The sequence below is a fragment of the Centrocercus urophasianus genome, unplaced genomic scaffold, assembly GCF_019232065.1.
Source record: "Centrocercus urophasianus isolate 14NV4802_14NV808 unplaced genomic scaffold, USGS_Curo_1.0 seq_15, whole genome shotgun sequence".
Lineage (NCBI taxonomy): Eukaryota > Metazoa > Chordata > Aves > Galliformes > Phasianidae > Centrocercus > Centrocercus urophasianus.
In genome coordinates, this window is record NW_024884697.1 from 23,368,095 (window position 1) to 23,389,711 (window position 21,617).

Sequence of the window (21,617 nt, forward strand, 5' to 3'; positions counted from 1 at the left end):
AATTAAGTCACTGATTCTTTCACAAAGCTCCTAAGGAACTTACTTCCTACCTCAGAATATCAGCTGGTGTTTATATGTAGTGAAATTCGATAGTGCTTGCCATGAAATGGGGTCAACACGGCCACTCATATGAACTGCAACCGTCCACATAGCCTTGTTTGACAGGAAAATGATTATTTCTTGAGATAAAAGTGTTATTTCTTGACTTGCTTTCATCAGTAGTTGTGTCTGGTAACCCAGCAGGACAGCTGAGCTGTTGGGAACAATTCAAAATCTGCATTTGACACACTGCTCATTGGGCCCCTGCAAGTGTGATCATACGCTAAAACAGCTGGATCTAGTGCCGATGTCATTGTCTGATGGGCATTTGGAAACACAGTATGAAAGAGCAATACAGTGGTTCTCTAGTAATTGTGAGCTGATTTTGTTGCGGCTTTCTGCATGTGGAATAAAGGCCTTTTGCTTCTAGATGGTGTTTGTAAGCAGAGACAGAAATGAATGTAAGCTCCAACTAGGAGAAGGCTGTGAAATAGTGTTGAACAGGGAGGAAGGTAAGTAGAAGCATAATATCATAACGTTATAGAATAGTTTGAGTTGGGAGGGACCCTTAAAGGTCACCTAATCCAACTCCTCAATGAACAGGGACATCTACAGTAAGTACAGCCTACAACAGTAGGTCCAGCCTGACCTTGAATGTCTCCAAGGAGGAAGAAATCCACCATCTTTCTGGGTAAGTGTAAGTGATATTTTTGGGTAAGATTTCTATCCAAATTTGTCTACATGGCTTGTTGGAAGCTCACTTTGAATATAGGGAGAGAATTGCAGAGATCAGAAGGGATCAGGGCAAGGACTTTAAGCCTTCTGCAAAACTGTAGACCTCCTTCTGCAGACATTGCGATGAGCTACATGAAGGTCGTTTTGGAGGGAGAAAAATACCTTGAGATGAAGCTTCTGAGCAGAGCAGCAGGGCTCTGTGAACTCATATGTCTACTGAAACAAAAACTGTGTGGTAAAGCCAGACCTCTGTGTGATCCAGTGACAGGAAGGAATTCCTGGACATTGTGACAATGTAAGTGCTGATGGTCGAACAGGGGGAAGCACTAGCTGAAATAAGAAGCGACCTCAAAGGGACAATAGCTGAGACAAGTGATGTGGTTGTAGCTGTGAAGCTGAGTAAAAAGCTTAGAGCAAAGAATTACTGTATGTGCCTTTAGACACTGCTGTACAAATATGTGATGAATTCAGCATTGCTTTTTTATTTTCCATTGACTCTACACAGACTCAATCTTGTGAGTGACAAATGCTACTTACCAACAGAGTCAGTGTTCAGCTTCCCTGGGTGTCAGAGTGGGGCTTCAAACCAGAGGCCTTTGCCAATATAGAGAAGAATCCCTCTGTGCTTAAGCCCTGTTTTTATTGCTGTCAGCAGCACGGCTGCTTTGAAATTCAGTCCTCGTTAATCCATGAATCAACAGGATATAGACAACCAAGAATTTTTTTCTTATGTTGGATGACTGTCCACCAGCAGTTGACCACAGTATAGTTTCAAACTAAAAGTGTTAGTCCCTCAGCCGGGAAGGAATAAATTGATGAATTGAGAAACCCAACTGTTTTGATGAGCTCTGAGGCAGAAAGTTTCTCGCTGAAGATCTGGGCAGTGGTGTCTGTAACTTGTTAGTGCTGCATGTTGCATTTGCTAGGGCAGTTCTGCATGGCTTTCCTCAAAGGATGCTTGTTAGAAATTTTATTGTAACTACAGAAACGATGCTTCAAAGACACTCAAATGCAGAGCAGAATAACCAGTCCTGCTAAAGTCTGACAAAAACAGCTCCAGCTTTTTGTTCCTAGACATATTTGTTTCATGGAATTCCTTGGACAATTTCAGAAACTCAGCACTGATAGGCAGAATTTTAGCTGTTTCCAAATATAGTTGGAGCATTGTCTAATAGGGGAGTAACAACATCTACTCTTGTTGAAAGAAGACAGCTGAATTGACAGAAGCCCGTAACAGCTGAATCAGAGTCTACACATAATGAAATAAAGAGATAAAACGCTGCACAAGCCAGAAGATGAAAAGTCAGGACCTGACAAAATATGAACAAACCTTGAGGGTGCTTGTCTAAACATACAGGAGCTAATATGCTTTTTTTTTCAGTTGTCATTTCCAATTATGGAGCTATTTATAGTCCTACAACAAACCTTGCCCACGCTGGAGGATTTTTGCCAGTGAGATAAAACTGATCTATAAAATAAATAAGTAGTCTGCAAAGGCAATGCACGCTGGTTGCAGGGAACACACACGCTGTGCTGCCCACCAGCGTATTCAGGTTGAGCTGGGACTGTACGCAGTCTTTCTTGTGTCCTGATGGCTGCCTGCAGCTTGAAGTGGTACCCCAGCCTCTGGGATGGGAAGCAGTTTGCAGGCTCAGTTGTCTACCCAGCTGGGCTCATGTTGTACATAAGAAGTGCGAGGTAAGTCTTCAGCTGATTTATCAGTACATTTAAACCTAGCTCTGTGTGGCTGTACCCCCCATGAAGGGAAGGTCGTTTCCCTTCAAGGTGAGTAACACTTCAGAAATTTGCACATCCTAATGACACCTTAGTGCCCTGATTACTGCTGTATCTATTAGTGCATTACACTGCACTGCTCATATTTGCTCTCCTGTGTGATTCACTTCTGGTTCAGAATGTACTTGAAAAATGTAACAGGTAGAAACTGGAGAAAGGCATGGAGATACATCCCCTTCTTTTAAACCTCCCCAAAGTCTCCATCTGTCACTGCCAGAAGGAGCTGTGCCTGCTGTGTATGGCTCCTCTTTATCCCTGATTATAAAAGACTCTCTGAGTCTCCTCCAACCCACCACTCTCTCTTCAGGCTATGTCTGTTCCTTTTGATTATTCTTTCCCCCCCCCCCCCCCCCCCCTTTTATTTCTCTTATTTAGTTTCTGCAACCCTTTTTTTTTACTTTGGTTTTCTGCAAGTGGGATTTCTGGCAATGTCTACATCTGGCAAGCTACATCTGTTGCCCTGTTTGCTGGAGATGGGCAGGCTGCATGTTTTGATGAGTAATAGCCACAGATGAACGCCTGCATTCTGGTAGTTGCCAAAAAGTTATACAACTACAGATCCTGTGGTCTCTTAAGTTTTCTCTGAGCTGATCCTCTGGTGTAAAGAATGCTGTAGTGTTTTAAGCTTTTAAAATCTTCTACTTTTTCTCTCAATCCACTCCAGCGTACTAGTTGCTACCATAGGGCTATTAATACCATTAAGTACACCATTCTGCTACTGAAAAAATGCATGACAGAATGCCTTAGGTTGGTATCTGTCATTTGAACATTAAAATCTGGTTATTAGATTTTTAGGCCAAAATGTGATCGTCTGTTTTGTTGAACTTCTGTTTCTGAGGCAATGGTGTGACTGGCATTACGACCCCACAGAAAAGAACTGTCATGACATTAGTTGGGTCTATATAGTTCAATAAGAGCTATAATTCCCCCATTTCCACACATTAAATGCTTATGCTAATGAGCTTTTATTGAGAAATATCCTTTTTCCACTGGACTCAGAAGAAAGGCTTGAAACATTTCTGAAAAGCTATTAGAGTCTATTTGAATGATCTGCACCTATTGAATGTCCAAAGTAAAAAAAAATGGAAGATAAGCATCTAATTGTATTAGATACATTTCTATTTATTGGATCTTAAAATTTTCTACATGAAAACTTCACTACTGGGATTTGACATGTGGGCAAACTGAGGAACAAGAAAGAAAAGGAATTTGTTAAGTGTTTAAGTACACATAGTTTCCCTATTCAGTGCTGTACGTACTTGCCTTCCTGCCTACTTCTTTAACAGCATAAAATATTTACCTGGGAGAAAAAGCATAATCTTCTGCTGGGAAGAGTCTTTCTAATCCAGATTTTGAAACACAAATCAAGAATGCTTTGCTGTTTCTTGACAAGTAAATGACATTGCTTTTTGTTTCTTTATTAAGATATATTGTTTTTTTTCTTCCTTGTAACATGGGATTTGTTCACGTGACTTTCAAGGATAAAGAAGTCAGACAGGAGCTACCATTAAGCATTGTTTTATTGTATTATTTAATGTACATGCAGAATTAAAAAAGTGTCAGTTATATCTGTAAGCATATAACTACAATGTAACTGTCTCGGGTCAGCAATGTATTGGATTAGGGACTAATAAATCTAAGTGAACAGACATCTTTCAGGATATACAGTTTATATGGTAAATCAAAAAAGTTTTCTTCAGAATGATCTTCCTCATAAAAAGATAAAATATATCTTGTTTAAAATCTTACTTGGTTTCAATACTGAAAAAAAAAAATCTATAATTGTACACTCTCCATTATGTACATAGAAAAACATAAAACTATATCCATACCAGTGTCTGTTTTAAATGCAAACAATAGTAGTTAATAGCTTTGTAACATTTTGTGCACATTTCCCCTTCTTCCCTCCCTCTCTCCCTCCCTCCCTCCCTCCCACCCCCATTAAAAAAATGCAGCATTTCCTAAAGTTTTCAATGCTTTGGCAGAAATGCAACTGCAGGCACTCCCGTGTTAGGTAAAGCAATATGTGAAATATCAGCGCTAGATAAGAAAGCTGCAGGTGTACCAGACAGCTCCACGCTCAATCCCAAGAGCCAAGGCCTGCCCTCTTGGAGGTCAAGGACAGTAGATGCCAGCCGGAGCAGGCTCAGGCCCCAGGCTGGTTACAAGAAAGCTGATCAGCCTCACAACTCTTTTTACAAAAGCTTCACACAAACCACATGAGGATACGGGCTGTATTCTCAACACAGTGCTATCACGAGGGCAAAAAGCTTCTGCAGGTCACAGCATCAGAATGTGTGGCAAAGGCTTTGCCTTGTAAGCCTTGCATCTTGCTGCATAGGCTAGCTTGACGCAACACCCTCCATTTAAGACTTTCTGATGTTGCAGCACAGCTAAAACCAGACTAACCCAAATGTGAAGTTTCTAAACCATCTCTCCTGATGGATTAGTTTAGACGCAGCAAAGCGTCTTCTGAAAATAGTGTGTGCTAGTGGCATGCTGACTTCTGCTGATAGGAAAGTTTTTTAAAGCTCATAGGAAAGTTTCCCTCAGAGGCAGCCCCTCCTTGGCATTTTGTGGCTTGTGTTTGGCACACCTTCATGTTTCTTGTAACTCAGGGTTATCTCTGGCATAGTTTAATATTGAATACTCTGGAAAAAAAATGAAGCCTACGAGATAAGCACCTAAACGCTAACTAAAGGATGTGTCGTAAGTCACAGTCAGGAAAACATTTCCGTAATGACCAGTTTTAGTTTACAACTTCACTTTCCTTCCACAATTTAGTGAAGGCTGAGAAACAACTGGCTGCAAACTTCCGAGAAAGAATGAGATACAAAGGCACTAGAAGCCTTTTCATGGATGTGCAAAGCTTTCACATGTCAGTGTCTCCAACCTGATGAAGTGTTAGTTTTTCAGGACATGCATTAATTAAGTAAATTGTTTACTTAACCAATGTATTCCTAATACACCATACCTGACCATGACTGCAAATCGCTGTAGTCAACTGACTATACAATAGAAAAAGAACATTCTGTTAAACCTGCCAGCTTGTCATGTTTATTCTGCTGCAGCAGCTCTGTACTCTTTGGCCACAACAAAATGAATGGCATTACAGTGTTGGAAAGCATTTTTGTCATTCTTTGGTAACTCTGTGGATTTATCTTACAAGGAATGAACAGTGAGATAAAAAGGCATCCAACAACATTTCAGTCTCTGAATTGTACAGCCAGCAAAATGATATGCAGCTGTCATAGAAGAATAGCCACTTAAGGTTAGTTTGAAATGCAGACTGAAAAGAGAGGAAGAAAAACAACACAATAAGCAAGAAGTCCAGTAAGAATACATTGTAAAGGAAATTGAGCAAGAAGTGATTTTTTGTTTTGGGCCAGCATATCCACCAGTTGCTGTATGTTGCTTTGGGAAATGTTAAACTGGCACCAAAACACCCCAAACAACACAAAACTCCCACCCTCTCTCCAGGCTGATGGTGCTTTTTGAAATGTCCCTCAAATCTCTTTCCGTACTGTGGCTCGGATGCTGCTGAACACCTTGCCCATAGCCTCAAACAGTGGGTCGCAGAATGTGTGGATGCAGATAGAATAGACACGGCTAATGCACTGGATCTCAATCAGGTAGCTCCTGATGCATGGCACCACCGCCCAGATGTGCAGGAATGACAAGATAGCAAAGTAGATGCCCCAGATGAGTGCCATGGGAATGCCAAAGATTGCTGACAGTAAGCGATAAAACCAGTATTTTGTTACAGTGAAAGTGGTAAAACTGGCCTTCCAAATCCCATCAAAACTGTGTGTTCCTTCTGGCTCAGCAATCACATCTTCAAAATCAATCTGCAGCAAAGAACACAAAAATCAGGTCAGTCAGACATCCTCATCGAAGCGTGGAGTCCAGGAAGCCCCTGCCTCAAAATCAATGATTGCCTGCAACAAATATTGAAGCTCCTTAGATCCCAACGTGAGTTAACCCATTTTAAAATATCATCTAAGCCACGAGTGAGTCTTGTCTTTTTTTTCCCTACTGATTATAAGTAAGCCTTAAAAACTAGCTCAAAACTAGACATCTAACTTTTAGACAGAGAAGAACCATCCAAGAAACTGAATATTTTGTCCTTCTCTCCTGCGACCTTAAGGGTGAGGAACACCCCTTAAGTGTGCTGAAGAGATGAACAAGGTGATAAAATCATTACTTTCACTTACATTACTTACATTTCCTTTGTCTAACTTAACCATCTCACATCTTTCTAAATGGAACAAATGCAGTCACTGCTTTGACATTTAACACATCAATAAAACGTGTTTTATTTGTCTGAATTTTTCCACCTTCCCTTATATAGTATTGCTGAATTTTGACAGTGAACAAGCGTTTAGGACATCTAAATATACTTTGAAATAGGCATAGATAGCTGTTGATTGGCTGAAAAACAAAGTGCTGGATTTAGATCTGCCTAAGATGAACTTCTCTTTATTGTAAAAGAGTGAGGGAGCCTGCAATTTTATTAAATGTAAGAAGGCTCTTCACATTAGAGCCATTTTGTTCTAACCTGCTCTGTTTATGTGATAACACTGTTAGTGAAAGACACAGTCAGGATAACATATCAATATTTAGAAGGAACACACTCTTCCACATATTTCATAGTTTTGAATATTATTCATAAACCATTCACAAAGTCAGCTAAGGAAGCAGTACATTCCAGCATGCATATTTTACCACTCTCTGTTGAAATATTAAGCTTTTCAGGAAGCCTAATTGTCATAACATTTCTATTAGAAAATTAACAGAATTACGATTATAGTTCGGCTCCATGTCACACAAACGTGTTTGATATAACCCACAATACAGGATATTTAATTTAGGCAGCACAACAAATTGCATAGGTGGTGCATAGAACAGGAAAAAGAACACCATCAAATTATACCTCTCTAAGAAATGAAATGATTGTTTAACTTTGATGAAAGAAAAAAAGAAAATACATTCCTGGGTCTGAATCCCAGTGTCCAATGATACTGCTGCCATAAGTGAGGATTTACAGAAGCAGATTAAGCATGATATGGACCAGAGGTCTCAGAAACTCAGGCAACAGTACCTTAGCATGTTGGAAGGACATGAATATAAATATACTCAGTGTATCACGTATGCTGTAGGAAAAGGCTCAAAATAAGTTCTATTAAAATACAGACTGGAAAAAAAAAAAGCACCTCCTCCCTTTCTCTCATTGAATCTTCAATTGAGTTCAATTGAGTCCTTCAATTAGGAGCTGTTGGAGAGGATCCAGAGGAGTGCTACAAGGATGATCAGGGGGCTGGAGCACCTCCCCTACAAAGACAGGCTGAGAGAGCTGGGCTTGTTCAGCATGGAAAAAAGAAGGCTGTGGGGTGACCTCATTGCATCCTTTGCAACCATTGCAACACTGCAACCAATACTTAAGGGGAGCCTATAAACAGGAGGGGAATCAACTCTTTACAAGGGTAAATGATGGCAGGACAAGGAGAAATGTTTTTAAGTTGAGGGAGGGAAGATTTAGGTTGGATATCAAGGAAAAGCTCTTTACCAAGGGAGTGGTGAGATTGATACAGACTGCCTGAGAGGTTATGGATGCTCCATTCCCAAAGGTGTTCAAGGTTGGATGCGGCCCTGTGCAGCCTGGTCTAATACTAAATGGGGAGGTCTGTGGTCCTACTTGTGGCAGGGGGGATCCTTGAGGTCCCTTCCAACCCAAGACATTTCTGAATCAGCTGTGATGTCAAACATCATAAATGCCTGATGTCATGCAGGTTTAACTCAATGGGCCTCTATGTCACTATGTCTGCTCCGGCCAGTGCATCTCTCCAGGCATCAGATAAAGTAAACTATAAACATTCTGTTCTTTATCTGCTGCTTTATCTTAACAAGGCTTTAGTGATTTGAAAGTGATACCTGATTCTTCTGGATGGGAATTCATCATCAACATCACACTTAAAGTTGGCATTCGGATTGAAATTCTATCTCTACAGAAATCAAGATTAGGATCTGCGCTGGCTGAGTACCCAACAAACACACCACAGCTCCATGTTCTTCTCTGCAAAGGCATTCAGAGATTAAAGTCTATCTGGAATTTCTGAAACTGAACACAGTAATCTTAAAGTAATAGCTACAAAAAGAGAAATGGAAACAGAAATGAAATGACAATTTTCTCCTGCAGTCCTTCTACACACACAAAATAGTTTGCACTTCCGTAGGTCACATGTGTGACCTTTTGGTACAGATCTTGGAAAATACTTCCATGGAAATTGGTGCAGAAAAAAGCATATACAACACCACATCTACTGCTGAATGAAGATGGGAAATTTGAAATTATTTGGGCTCTGGAATTTCAGTGTGGGCAACTCTGAAGCTCTGGTAGAAATAACTGTGATTCTTGGAAGTGCTTTACAGACAATATGTTCTATATTTTCATTGTGGCTTGATTATATACAGAAGTTCACATCTGGGGACTGAATAACTGACACAATATTAGCTTTATTAAGTACATTGGCCATAAAATACTTACATGAATTGGTCCTTAGAGGTTAGCTGCCATTCATAGCAAGAAAACTTCCAGAATGTACAGTGGTTTCGTGTATTAAATGAAACAATCAGATTTCCTTGTATCAATTACTGGAATTTAGGGTTGCATTACAACAAAAATTTGAAGAAAAGGTTGTAGATATGTATAGAGTCAAGTTGATATTATCTCCTGGTGATGGTTTCCAATTGTCTTAAGTCAATTCTCAAGAACAAAAAAGTTTGCACAAAGTGCATATTATTCACTGAAACCAATCTTATTAACTGAGTGCACGTGCTGGAAATGTATGCTTGATTTTATTTATATTTTGAAACACGCCAGCAAGCATGTTACAGTATCTTGTTTCTGCAGCTATTCAAAAGCTTTGTAGCCCATATCATACAGTTGCTCTTTTTCAAGGCAAATGGGCTCTTGGCTTATCACCATTAGCCTTGAAACTAGATAACAATATGCAGATGATGACAAAAAAGGAAGATGACTTCAGCATAGAAAGTAGACTCTCAGAAAATGATACTACATGAAGACTTCATTTTTTCTCAAAGGTTTCACATAGCCCTCATATTCCAAAACTTCATGTAGTTTATTGTGTGCATCCCACCAGCTGATGCTGTGATAACTGGCAGAGACAGTTTGTGCACATAACTATCAAACAGCAGTTCAGTGCATCAAGGACTACTCAGGGTTCTACCTAAAGTCTTTTTTATTTAGCTCAGTCATTACAGAGACTATCCTGCATATTTTCAGCTGGCTGATAAGGTAAATGTTAAATTACCAGGAAAGCAGCTTTGCATGGAGCTTTTTTATGGTTATGTGTTCAGCTAAGTGGGACCTATTTTTATCTGCAAAGCATATTTTTAACACGTAAAAAGAAACCATAAGTTAATGTAAATCTCCTAGAACATTGCAAACAAATACTAAGACTGCTTGTAATTTGATTCCTTTTAAATAATTAATTGCAGTGAATACTGAGAAATGGAAGCTGGAAAACTCAACAGTTTTCAGATCACATAGTAAATTTTCTATGACAGTGGTTCTCAAAAGCAGATGGTTTTACTCTGCTGTGTACCTCAAGATATTCAGAGAGTTAATCCTGGGGAGCCAACAAAAGAATCAGATCACAACACATTTCCAGATGGACTGCACTGTCCTCATTCCAGGAGTTGAAGCTAATATTAGAACATTCATGATATATCCTTGGCCAGGGTTTCTGAACTCAAGTCAGACACAGTTGTCCTAAAAGTACTTGGGAATCAATCTGTCTGTTAGACGCTAACAACAGTGCATTCATGGCACCAACAGTCATCAAGAGTTGGTGGAGCACGTTCTCAGAGTAATTTTAACGTTCCTACCAATGCATATAGATGGTGCTGTAAGAGCTATACCCAGTGTGTCACTACTGCACGTGTTCCATTTTGTTATTCCTCAAGATCCGTGTTCCCCAGTGCTCCACGTTGAATAAGGGAGATATCAAACTGAACCGAAGAGTGAAAAGACAGAAAGGCAGCCTGGCAGCTCTAAAAAAACTCTCAGATAAACACTGAGTTAAAGTGAATCTGTTGTCTGCCTACAGGCCACGATAATTTTATTGTGAATTATTGAAATTACATGTATGTCAAGAGTCCAGCTACAAAGGAAATGCAGTACTGTCCAAAATTAGTCTTACTCTGAACAGAGCCTAAATCAAGGCAGGCAGTGAGTTGAGGTAAGCTGGGTTCTTCCACATCTCAGCTGCTAACAGATCACATATGAATTCCTGGCTGGGAATGGTTCCAATTGTTTCACCATTAGGGCAGTACAGATAACTCCTGCACTGCAGGAACTCAGACATCACCCAGATTCTTCCTGCATTGAGCCACTCCCAAGAAAGATCCTGTTTTTATCTCATAGAAATCCGTCCTCTGCAAGTAACATAAAGAATAGGTAGAGAGATGCGCTTTGCCTTGCTAACGGTTATAATTCATTCAGTTACACCATCCTCAGCCTCTTCTACCATTCTCCTTTGTAGTCCAGTCCAGCAGCACTCAGCAATGCTAAGTGTCATCAGGCTGATAATGAGAGTCCAAATGAACTAAGTAAAGTAAAAATAGGAGTGATAGGAGAAAGAGAGGTGGCCAGAAATGGGATTGCAGGGAAGAAAGACACTTTGCAGTTCTCCACTGATTTCTGGAGATGGACCTAACTGGCTCGCAAGGATAAGATACGTTCATTTAGGGTGTTTTCACAACTCCACTTTTATCAAAGCATCAAGTACATGTAAACCTGTGATGGATTCTGTTTCATTTACATAAAGACATACTTAAGTTAGCCATAGGTCCTGCTCTGAAGATTACATACTCAGTGTATAGTTTGATCCTTTGGAGCTGTCAGGGTGTACTCTAAAATAATTGCGACTTATTTGCTAGGCTAATGAAAATACAGGCACATTCAATTGTGACAAGGACAGAAGCAAAGGAAATTTGTTGCAACCCTTTACAGAATGCTATTAATTCACAACAGCTGCCCACTTCATCCAGAGCTATTAAATGCTATTAACTTCTGTTCCATGCCTACAATACACTTCCTGACTTCAGCTATTCTTTGTTTCCTACTATTCAGATTGGTAAAGCTAGTTTTTACACTGCTTGAAGCTTTTGTCTGATTCTGCTGTGAGACTTATTGTGTCTTCTTTTGCTCTATGTGTGTTTATTAAACTTCTATCAGGAAATTAAGGAATCTCCTTTGATTCTTAAAGAGACTTATTTACAACAAAGGGAAATGGTATGGAAAAGTTTCCTTGTTTTCAAAGCCTTTTTAAAGCAAATACCTATTAATTAAAGAAACTTAACATTGTGAATTTATTATTTTACTAAGAAACACAACAACCAACCAACCTAAAAAACCAACCACCAACCAGTCAACAAAAATCCCAACAGCTGAGTCAAGATTATGTGCCTTATACAAGAAAATAGTTATGTATGAAAACAGCTGACCTTGTCAATTTGGTTCCTATGAATCAAATCTGGCAGGCTCTAAAGGTATGTCAAACTCCATCCTCAAACTGCCTACATAAAGATTATGCTTCTTCTCAAAATCTGTGCTTTGAGGTATCAATTCCATTGAAAAGTTACTGTGCTGAGTCTATCAGAAGTATATATGCATATATTAAGGCCATCAGCATTTTATGGAGGCTTTGGCCTAGGCCACATTTCTGTGAGTGTAACTGCAACGACTCAAACTGCTGTGTGCAGTGTCTGTGCTCTGCAGCTGTCTCCTACCACACAGCCTGCAGAGACAGGCACCACTGGGGAGGAACTCAACCAGGAGCTCAGCACGTCAGTGTTTCTGAGTGCTATCAATACCTTTTGCAGTCAGTGAAAAGACACCAGGGTCCTTATTGCATCTCTTCTGATTAATCACTGATATCTCCAACTGAGCAAACCACTTAAACGTATACACAACCTGAAAAATGGCAACTGTCTCACTGATGTCAATATGTCTAAATGTGCCAGACAAGGGCTACAGCCAAGCCAGACTGAAAGTTGGGTCTTTGATGAATAATTTACATACATGTATCACTTGTTTATACCTTTAAAAAGTTCACCTTTTCAGCAGCATCCATCTGGCAAACATTTACCTGCATTGTGTAAAGAAGCTGGTACCTTGTGCCTGAAAACATACAGCTTGATAACATTTTACTAGGTGCTGTCAGGTGTGTCATAAAAAAATATTTTAGATTGCAGTAGGGTGACCACACAACATGAGCATCCAGATGTATCCAGAAATGAGCAGGGTTCCATCTGACCATCATCAGGTGTTCAAACTGACCAATGAGATTTCATTACATTTCCTTTCTCCCTGAGTCTACTTCCCATCACACTGCAAGAACTGAGTGTTCTGCCCGTGGATCTCTTGATGGAGAGAGTGCAACTTTCCTGAATACTACAAAGAATGCTGAAAAAGCAAACCATGTTTTAACAAACAAGGACATTCATGTTTGGAAAAAGAATTGAAGGACTACACTCTTCTGGCTAGAAAAGAAAACCATATCCTGTCAGGAATTACCACTACTGCACAAATGTTCAGATGGACTGTGAGCAATTTACTGCCATGACTTAGAAAAGAGTCATGACTGCAAGATCACAATTTCATAACCTGAAAATCAATGAAAACAGCCAAAATTTGGTAATAATTACCAAGAGAACAAGCTCTAACCATTCTGAATTACTGATTACATTCCAGGAAAGTCCTTGCGATGGGCTCTGTCTTAGCAGACAGGCTCATCTAAATCTGTGGAAATATTTATGGGGAAAAAGTTGCTGTGGCAGTGGGTCAGCACTGAGGCAAGGAGGCGTCCTCCAGAGACCTTACTTGTCTGTGCTTCTTATCAGCAGAAGGAAAGAATAGCAGCTTTAGGGAGACATCTGCATTCTGCTGAAACACAGTTAAGCTTCCTGTGCAGGTGGGGATATCACATCAGTCAGCTCCATGGAAAATATTTTGGTGCTGTCAGTGAGCAGTCAGAAAACGAAGTGGCTGTTTTCATCCCTGGAAACTGAGTGCTGGGAGGTGGTTGCAACTTTCCCCAAACAGAACCCTTACAAAGCTTTCTTCATTTTATTATTTGTTTCATGTTCCACAGTTTCACCTCATTTGATATTTTTACCTCAGTGAAGAACTCTGGTATGTCTCTGTGTATGTGCATGTTCACATGTTTCTCCATGTCTGTATGTGTAAGGATGCACACACATCAATATGAACAGGGAGGTGGAATTTGGATGATACTAAAAATAATGAGAGCTCTTTTATTGATTTGGAATTAACCAGGATTCAGAAACATTAATAAAAGTACAGGTATTCTCTAAACATAATTTAGATGATTATGTTGCTTCGCGTTGGTAGTTTCACAGACCTGATATTAAGTTAATAAACTGCCTTAAGGGTTTTTAGAGCATGCTCTAGCTTCAGTCCTCCTATGGACACTAATGGAAAATGGAACTACAGTGATCTCGGACTTCTTAGTAGCACATGGAGAGAGACGGCCACCTTCATTAGGGTGCTTAGATCTAGAACTGAACTTTTTTTTTCTCTCATTTTTAAGTAAGTTAATTGGAGAAGACTGTTAACTATGTATACTACCCGCATATGCATTCCTGTTAATTGCTGCAATTATTTTAGCACATGTGTGTGACCTGTTCACTTCCCTCATTTCTGTCTGGATTGCTTACTGTTGACAGCGAGCATGCAGTGTGCCCAGCTAACACTCTGTTACTGTCAAATGCCTCTGCATTTCTGCTGTTAGAACGTTGTCCTTGTACTGGAAGATCTTCAGTTACTGACCCTTAAATATGAGGCAATTATTTCTTTAATATTTCATAAAGATCAAGATTTTGTTGGTCTACAGTTATAGTCTTATAATAAACTGCATTGGAAAAGAGATAAACGAAATCAGGTTTCCTAAAATGACAAGAGACTTTGAGACTGAAGTCTACAGAAGATATTAACTTGATCTTGAGAGAAATGTGAATATGTTTTTATAGTATTTGTTTGAGTTCTGAGAAGGTGTTTTAGAGCTTACAGAGGAAGTGTTGCAACCTTTGGTTTCCTTGGCTTCTTGGAAACTCTGACTTACATTCAGCACAGCAGGATTTTGGACAGGGAATGTGATGCTTTCACCTTTAGCTGCAGTAGTATCATCTTCTCACTTCTTATTCGAGAAGCTGAATTTAACAGTTCCCATTTATTTGAAGTGGAAGTACATGGCTCAAATAAGTAGAATACAGACATGTCTCATTGAACAGCTCCACTAGCATCAATAGCATAACTCCTTGATTATCATGAATAAAACAGGGTGTGAACTTCATCAGCTAATGTATTCTCTAGAGTGGGCATAGTGGTAATGAGACTGTCCTTCTAAATACTAAACCAATGACATAATTTTGATAAGAATAATACTGCATAAAATTGCTAGTTTTGAAAATATTAAAAAACATTTTCATAAGAAATTACTTAGAAAAAAAAAATAAAGATACTTACAGAGTTAACCCTGGCCCTCCAAGCAATCAAATAAATTTAATGGCATAACTTATCTTCAAAATAAGAAATCACATCTCTAGCTCTAGACTTTTTTTTTTTTTTTTTTTTTTTTTTAAATTAAAGAACATCTGGAAAAGGCAAATGATAGTTCAAACCGCTCAAAAAAGTCAGTTGCTGGTGTAGATTTCATCCCACTGCCTATTTGTTGCAAAGATATTTGAGGACAGTGGGAAAAATAAACTTTAGTTTAGAGCTATATTTCTCTTCTGCTTTCCAAACATCTCAAGTATTACTGATTCATACACGTTCATTTATGGTATTTTTTTCTCTCTGTTGCTTAAAATACACCAAAGATCAGATTCTCACTGGAGATCTCATAGCAAAGCCACTTTATCATGCACACTTTCCCTGTTCCCACTGGAGATACTTTTCTCAATATTAGACATCCTTACTTTCTGCAGTTGAGATGGTATTTTTATCCATATATTGGGTTAAAAATTCTAAAATGAATTCAGATTCTTCTTAAATTTTCTAACATATTATCTGAATTATGTTGCACTTAACAGAAAGAAAAAATATTTGTCTTCTCTGAATAAAAGGTAGTGTGCAATAAATTCTAACAGAAGGAACACCCATGTTGAACAGCTGGCTCTTTCCTCATTGTCATCAAGTGAACATTTTCCTATGGAGTTATGAGTCATGTTCATCATGTTAAGAAGGCAGTGAATAAGGCTTTAATAATACTATAATCTTAAAGACAAACACTTTTTTTGGAGATTTGTGACTTGATTAGAATGAATTCATAATATTAGGATATACAAAGACTCCACGTGTAACAATCTGGAAACTTCTAATTTCTGTGCAAGAAATCTGTTTCAGAATTCTCAGCCCTCAGTTCCCCCACTAACTGGTTTTTGTAACAGCTTGAGCTTTAATCTCTGAATCCTACATTTGCCTTGGAGGAAATAGTCGGAACAGAATTGTATCACGCAGATAGCAAAACACTGGAATAGTGCTGCATCTTAAAATCTGAAACCCACGGTTGGCCATTGGTATGGTGCAAAGTTTAAGAATAATCTCCTTTGAATGCAGTTACGACATGCTGAAACTGCACTTATCACCAAATGGAGAGAGACACACGCTGGGGGACCACCCATCCTATCCTGTGGCGAGGCCTGAACTATGTGACACCAATCTTCCTCCAAGAGCACTCAACCATCTGAAGGGCAGAAGCTCTGTTCTCCCACACTGTCACACCAGTGACAGCCCTCAGTGCCTCACCCTCCCAACCTCAGCAAAAACACTGGGACGGCACCCATCAGCACCCATTTTCCTTCCAGAAGGCTCCCAAGCCTGGAGGTGTGAGATGGGGCCTGGTTGGCTCTCTGAGTGCCGTGCTCAGCACAACAGCGTGTGACCACATCTGTGAAGGATTTAGTAAATACCATTGCAAATTGTTCTTTTTTTGAAGTTATTTTATTTTTTATTTATTGGAAATTGCCTTAAGCGTGGCTCAGGATGGCTGAGCAGCACTGTGCTCGCTAATGCCTACATCGTGGTGTTGTGGTATTTGTCAAGAGCTGACTAAAAATTCCAGACTCGGCCTTGCAGTGAGCAAAGCTGCCCTTAACTGCATTGGCTTTAAGTAAGAAGGCAGGAACACAAGCGTTTAAAACTTGGTACAAAAGTTCCACATTGCTACATCTGTAGCCAAGTGCAGGATTTTTTTTTTTTTTCCAGAGAAAAGGTCGCTTACACAACAGCAGCAGATAGACACTGTTTGTTAGAAACAAAATAATAATTACATTCTGGATGGTACAGCAGTACCCTAGCACAACACTACAGGACTACAGGAAAGAATTGTAATCAGATGTGACCACATGTTCAATCCTTACTAGTCCAGAGGGAGTAGAGTTTGCTGGGTGATGTGCCTGGTCCATTCCTATCCTGAGCAAGGAGCGAGGAAGCACTGAGAAGCACAAGCCAGCCTCTCCAAGGGCTGCAGGAAAGCAGCTCCTGTGTTTCCTTCTAACAAACTCTGCAGATTTAGCCACAGACACTTTGAAAAACTTTGAACTGCAACGAGTTGGAAGGCTGGAAGTTCAGCCACAATCTGGAAAACTCAAATATTGCACTGGAAAACAGGAAGAGCAAAGACTGTGCAAGACCTGAAAGAGAACTTCAGTCAACTTCATGTGAGACCTAGGTCAATGGGGAGGCAATGATAAATGACAGAAAAAAAAAAAGAGTATTTCTGTTCTGCTAATTCCATCCCAACACACACAAACATAAGCTGTGGATTACAAGTCTAGAGTGGAATCTGCCATATGAAATATGTATAACGTTGAGGCAAATAACTGTATAATCATCAAAATTCCTCTCAGAGAACTCCCACATGCACAGAGGCTACTTCTTCCTTGCTAAATTCCTGTTTTGCTTTCTATATGACAGACAACTCCAGAAGCTGGTGCCTCAAGGAATGGGACCATGCTGCACATCGTTGGCATCCCAAAGTGATGCAGGAGAGCAGCCATATGAGGAAGAAACTCATTCCTTTCTGCTTCCTGCTGAAGGAATTAGAACAGGAAAGGAACTCTGGTGGTTTCACTAGATTGTGCTTCTTGCTGCATGGATCTGCCAACAGCTTTGACTGTGGACCTCAGCTTTCACACCACAAGGTCAGTAAAGCCTCATTTGCATCCCTTTCTGAATAGAGTCAGTTGCCTTCCCCACATTTCTAGAAATCTGGCACAGCATTTAGTGTCCACTTGGTATTATTTATTTAATAAAAAATTATTTTTTATTAAAGGGTCTGGATCAGGTCTCCCCCTCTTGCCTGGATTGTTCCCCTGATGCTTCCTGCTCCATTTCATTTCCATGTCTTCTGTGGACAAAGCTGCAGATGCTCTGTGTTGCACTCCAAGGGAACGTGCATTGCTTCTTACAAGCAAGTGTTATTTTTAAAATGTGCTATGGGAAGTATTTGAATGCAGCCAACACTGAGGCCTTTTAGAGAGCTGCTTACAGAGCAGATTCCTCGTTCTCTGTCTAATCATTTCTATTTCATGGTTGACTGATTTGTCCCTAGTTTCCATGCTATTGTGACTCATAGTCAAGTGGCAAGAAATGCATTAAATTCTGGTTACAAAGCAGAAGGTCCTGAATCTAGAAAAAGGCAATGGCCCTACACAAAACTGAATTAAATCTGAGGCATGCTTCAGGCTTTAAAAAAGAACATGAACAATTTTTTCTGTCTTCCAGCACCCAAGACTCCTGTTACTCAGGTACATTTTTTACACTTTCTAGGTTACATGATGGAAGAGGTCATGACTGGTGGTTGAGGCAGGAACTGATCTTTGTCTTCTCCTCAGTCAGAGTCTGCCCCCTAGGAACTGGATCTAGACTTTGCAGCTACTTCTAAGCTAAACCTGAAAGCAGTATCCAAACAAACTCAAAGTGTAGCAAAATTCCTTTCTGTATTGGTAGGGTTGGGTCTAGTTACAAAATGCTTACATAAGTCAAAGTGATTCTTACTTATCTTTGTGACAAGATGGGACAACGTTGCTTTGAGATGTCAACTTAAAAAAAAAAAAAAAAAAAAAAAAAGCTGCTGTTTTTATAATGCAAAATGAAAAGTTTGTGGTCGACATTCATTTTGGTACATCAGTGTGTCTTGATGTGCTTCTGTGCACTACCAGGAGCTCATGCATACGAGACATGGCACTGCTATTCCAGCTGCTTGCTGGTTCTCAATGAACACATTTGATGGTCTGCAATTATCTTGGAGGGACATACTGAAAAGCTTGATTTTTCCATTTGTATAATTTTTATTCTTTAAATGTGGTTTGGATTATTGAATCTACTAAGCTAACTTTCTTAATCATTGCCCCTGGAAGAAGCAAAGAAAGCAGGACAGGCTCTGCATGCCACTTCTTTTATGTCCATTAGGAGTTTTTTCCACCAGCAGCCTGCCTCTTGTCCCAGCAGGATCTTTCTCTCCCAGGCTAAGTCTGGACACTCGAATTCCGACTTGCCTGGGGGCTGTGACTCATCCTTGGAAGGTCTGGTTGCTTTGGGGACTCCTTCTGTTGATGTACGCAATGAGCCATGAGGAAGCCTTGTTCTCCAGCTCCTACATTCCTGCTACCCAGCTGCTCCTCCATGGGTAGCAGATAAAAGAATTGTTCCCTCCTCCCTTACATCAAACACTTTAATGGAAGTTTTGTACCACTAGGCAGTGCTACAGATGATTTTTTTCCCCTAAACAAATGGAAATTTCATCCCTTTTCTTTCTAGATCTTGGACAATGGCTCTCTAACAAAAGAGACAGCCCAAATTCCTATTCTTGATACAGCAACGTGGCCAGTCATACTCAGCACCTCCAAGCTGTTTAGAAGTCAGTGGAATTTGAGATTACACAAGACCTCTCTGCATTGTCCGCACATGGTACAAATCATGCTCCTGACATACATTTAGAAACTGGATTCCAACCTTTTTACCCTCCAGAGACAATACAACATTTATCTTTTTTTTAAGAACAAGTCTTCCTGCTCTACAGCCCCAGTGCTCAGGGAGCTCATGCTGGGCGCTAAGCACCCCGGTGGCTTTCTCATCCACTACGACTGACTGGACAGCCCTTGGTTTGCTGGGTCCTGACAAGCTCAGGTGACAGTGTCCCTGGTTTTCACACAAACAGCATAAAATTCTCCGGCTAAGAGAAAAGTCAGCCCCATGATTTTTCCGACCAAAGTGAGTCCGAGCAAAAATCTCCGTCACTCCAGATTTGTCAGAACTGTCCAACTGAGCTAAAACTGTCCTACTGAGAAGAAAAAGTCTAGAAAGAGGCACCGTCTGGTTTTGCCTAACTTCCTTTTCTTATTCCCCGAGAGAGGGAAAAACAGCACGGAAATGAACATAAACCGAACTAAACAAACGAAGCCAAACCACCTCTGCAGACTCCGAGCAGAGGGAGACCCGTTCCGGGGCTCAGCCGGGCTGGAGCCGCCTGCTCAGGGTCCGCAGCTGCGGGCACACGGCTCGGGGCAGCGCAGCTCGGAGCCTCCCCTCTCGTTTCAACGCCGAAAAGAAATTGCGAGCTGCTCCCTCCCTCCCGCAACAGGTGGAGAGAAGCGGTCCTCCCGTCCCGGCCCCTCACCTTCACCACGTCGTCGTTGAGGTGCTTGGGGTCGCGGTTGACCAGGTCGATCTCCTTCGTGTGCACGTCGCGCACCGCCTTCTCGCTCAGCTCGTCTGCCATCATCTTGTTGTTGGGCTTGTAGATGTTGCCCTGCTCCCTGACGGGCGCCGCGTACAGAAAGCCCTGCGGGAGGGAGAGCGGCCGGAGGGCAGAGCCGGCGGGGAGGGAGGGAAGGAGGGAAGGAGGCAGGGCGGGCTGGGGGCGGCCCCGGTCCCGCGGGGAGCGCGGCGCGGAGCGGCGGGCGGCAGCCCGGGCTATTTAACGGCGGCGCGGGGCGCTCACCACACCCCGCGCCCGGCGCTACGCCCGCTTCCGCGGCCGCCGCCAGGCGTCCCCGCCGCGCCCCACACGCCCCCACGCGCCTCCCGGGCCGGGCACAGAGCGCTGCCGCCCGCCGTCCCCACGGCCCGCCCGGAGAGGCGGCTTTGCCTCGGCGACCTACGCCAGAGTCGGTGCGCAGCGACGCCCTCTCCGCGCCCCTCACGTCTCGCCTTCGGTTTGCCGCCCTCGCCGCGTGGCCTCGCCCTGCAGCCCCGGCTCAGCTCGAAGCGGCCGAGCCGCCCGCGACCCCCCGCCCGCCCTCCGTCCTGTCCCGTCCCGTCACATCCCGTCCCGTCCCGTTCTCCGCGATCCCGCTCCTTGTCCCGTCCCGTCCCGCCGCGGAGCGCGGGTCGGGCGCCGGCAGCAGCCGGGCTGCGCCCGCACAAGACGCCCTACCTCCGAGTCCACGTATTTGGTGCCGGACATGCTGCCCCGGCGCTGCCTCAGGTTGCTCTGCTCTATAACTCGGAGAAGCGGAGGAGGCAGGAGGATCCCGCTCGGCGGAGCGGCCAGACAGGGGGAGGGAGGCGGCTGGCGGCCGGCCAGGGGCTGCTCCCCGCCTCGGGCCGGGGCTGATGACAAGCGGCGGAGCGGCCCGGCATCGCGCGGCGCGCCCGGGAGCGGCCCGCGGTGGGAGGGGAAAGCGGCCCGGCCCCGGAGACCTGCGAACGGGCGGGCGGCCCCGGCTGCCTGGGCAGCGGCAGAGACAGCGACAGCGACAGCGACAACGACAACGACAGCGACAGCAGCCACGGCGACAACGACCGGGGCCGCCCTGCCCTGCTCGGGCCGTACCGGGCAGCGGATCCTCGCCAATGGGCTGAGGGGGGCGGCTGTGCCCGAATGTGGCAGAGCCCCGGGGGAAGGGACGGGAAGGGACGAGGAGATGGAAAACTTGAGCAGCGCTGCGGGAGAGAGGCGTTGGTAGAGCCCCCCCCCGCTCTGACAATGTCACACACA

General features: G+C 42.4%; 1 protein-coding gene across 1 annotated transcript; it reads right to left on the reverse strand.

Annotated features, from left to right (window-relative positions):
• Window positions 1–4,509: 4,509 nt before the first annotated feature.
• CAV1 (caveolin 1) lies at window positions 4,510–21,177 on the reverse strand. The gene is made up of 3 exons (XM_042815924.1): window positions 21,054–21,177; window positions 20,295–20,459; window positions 4,510–6,416 (listed from the first exon to the last, which is right to left on the reverse strand). Exons 1-3 carry the CDS (start codon window positions 21,081–21,083, stop codon window positions 6,075–6,077), a joined length of 537 nt encoding a protein of 178 aa, XP_042671858.1. The 5' UTR covers window positions 21,084–21,177; the 3' UTR covers window positions 4,510–6,074.
• Between the last annotated feature and the right edge of the window lie 440 nt (window positions 21,178–21,617).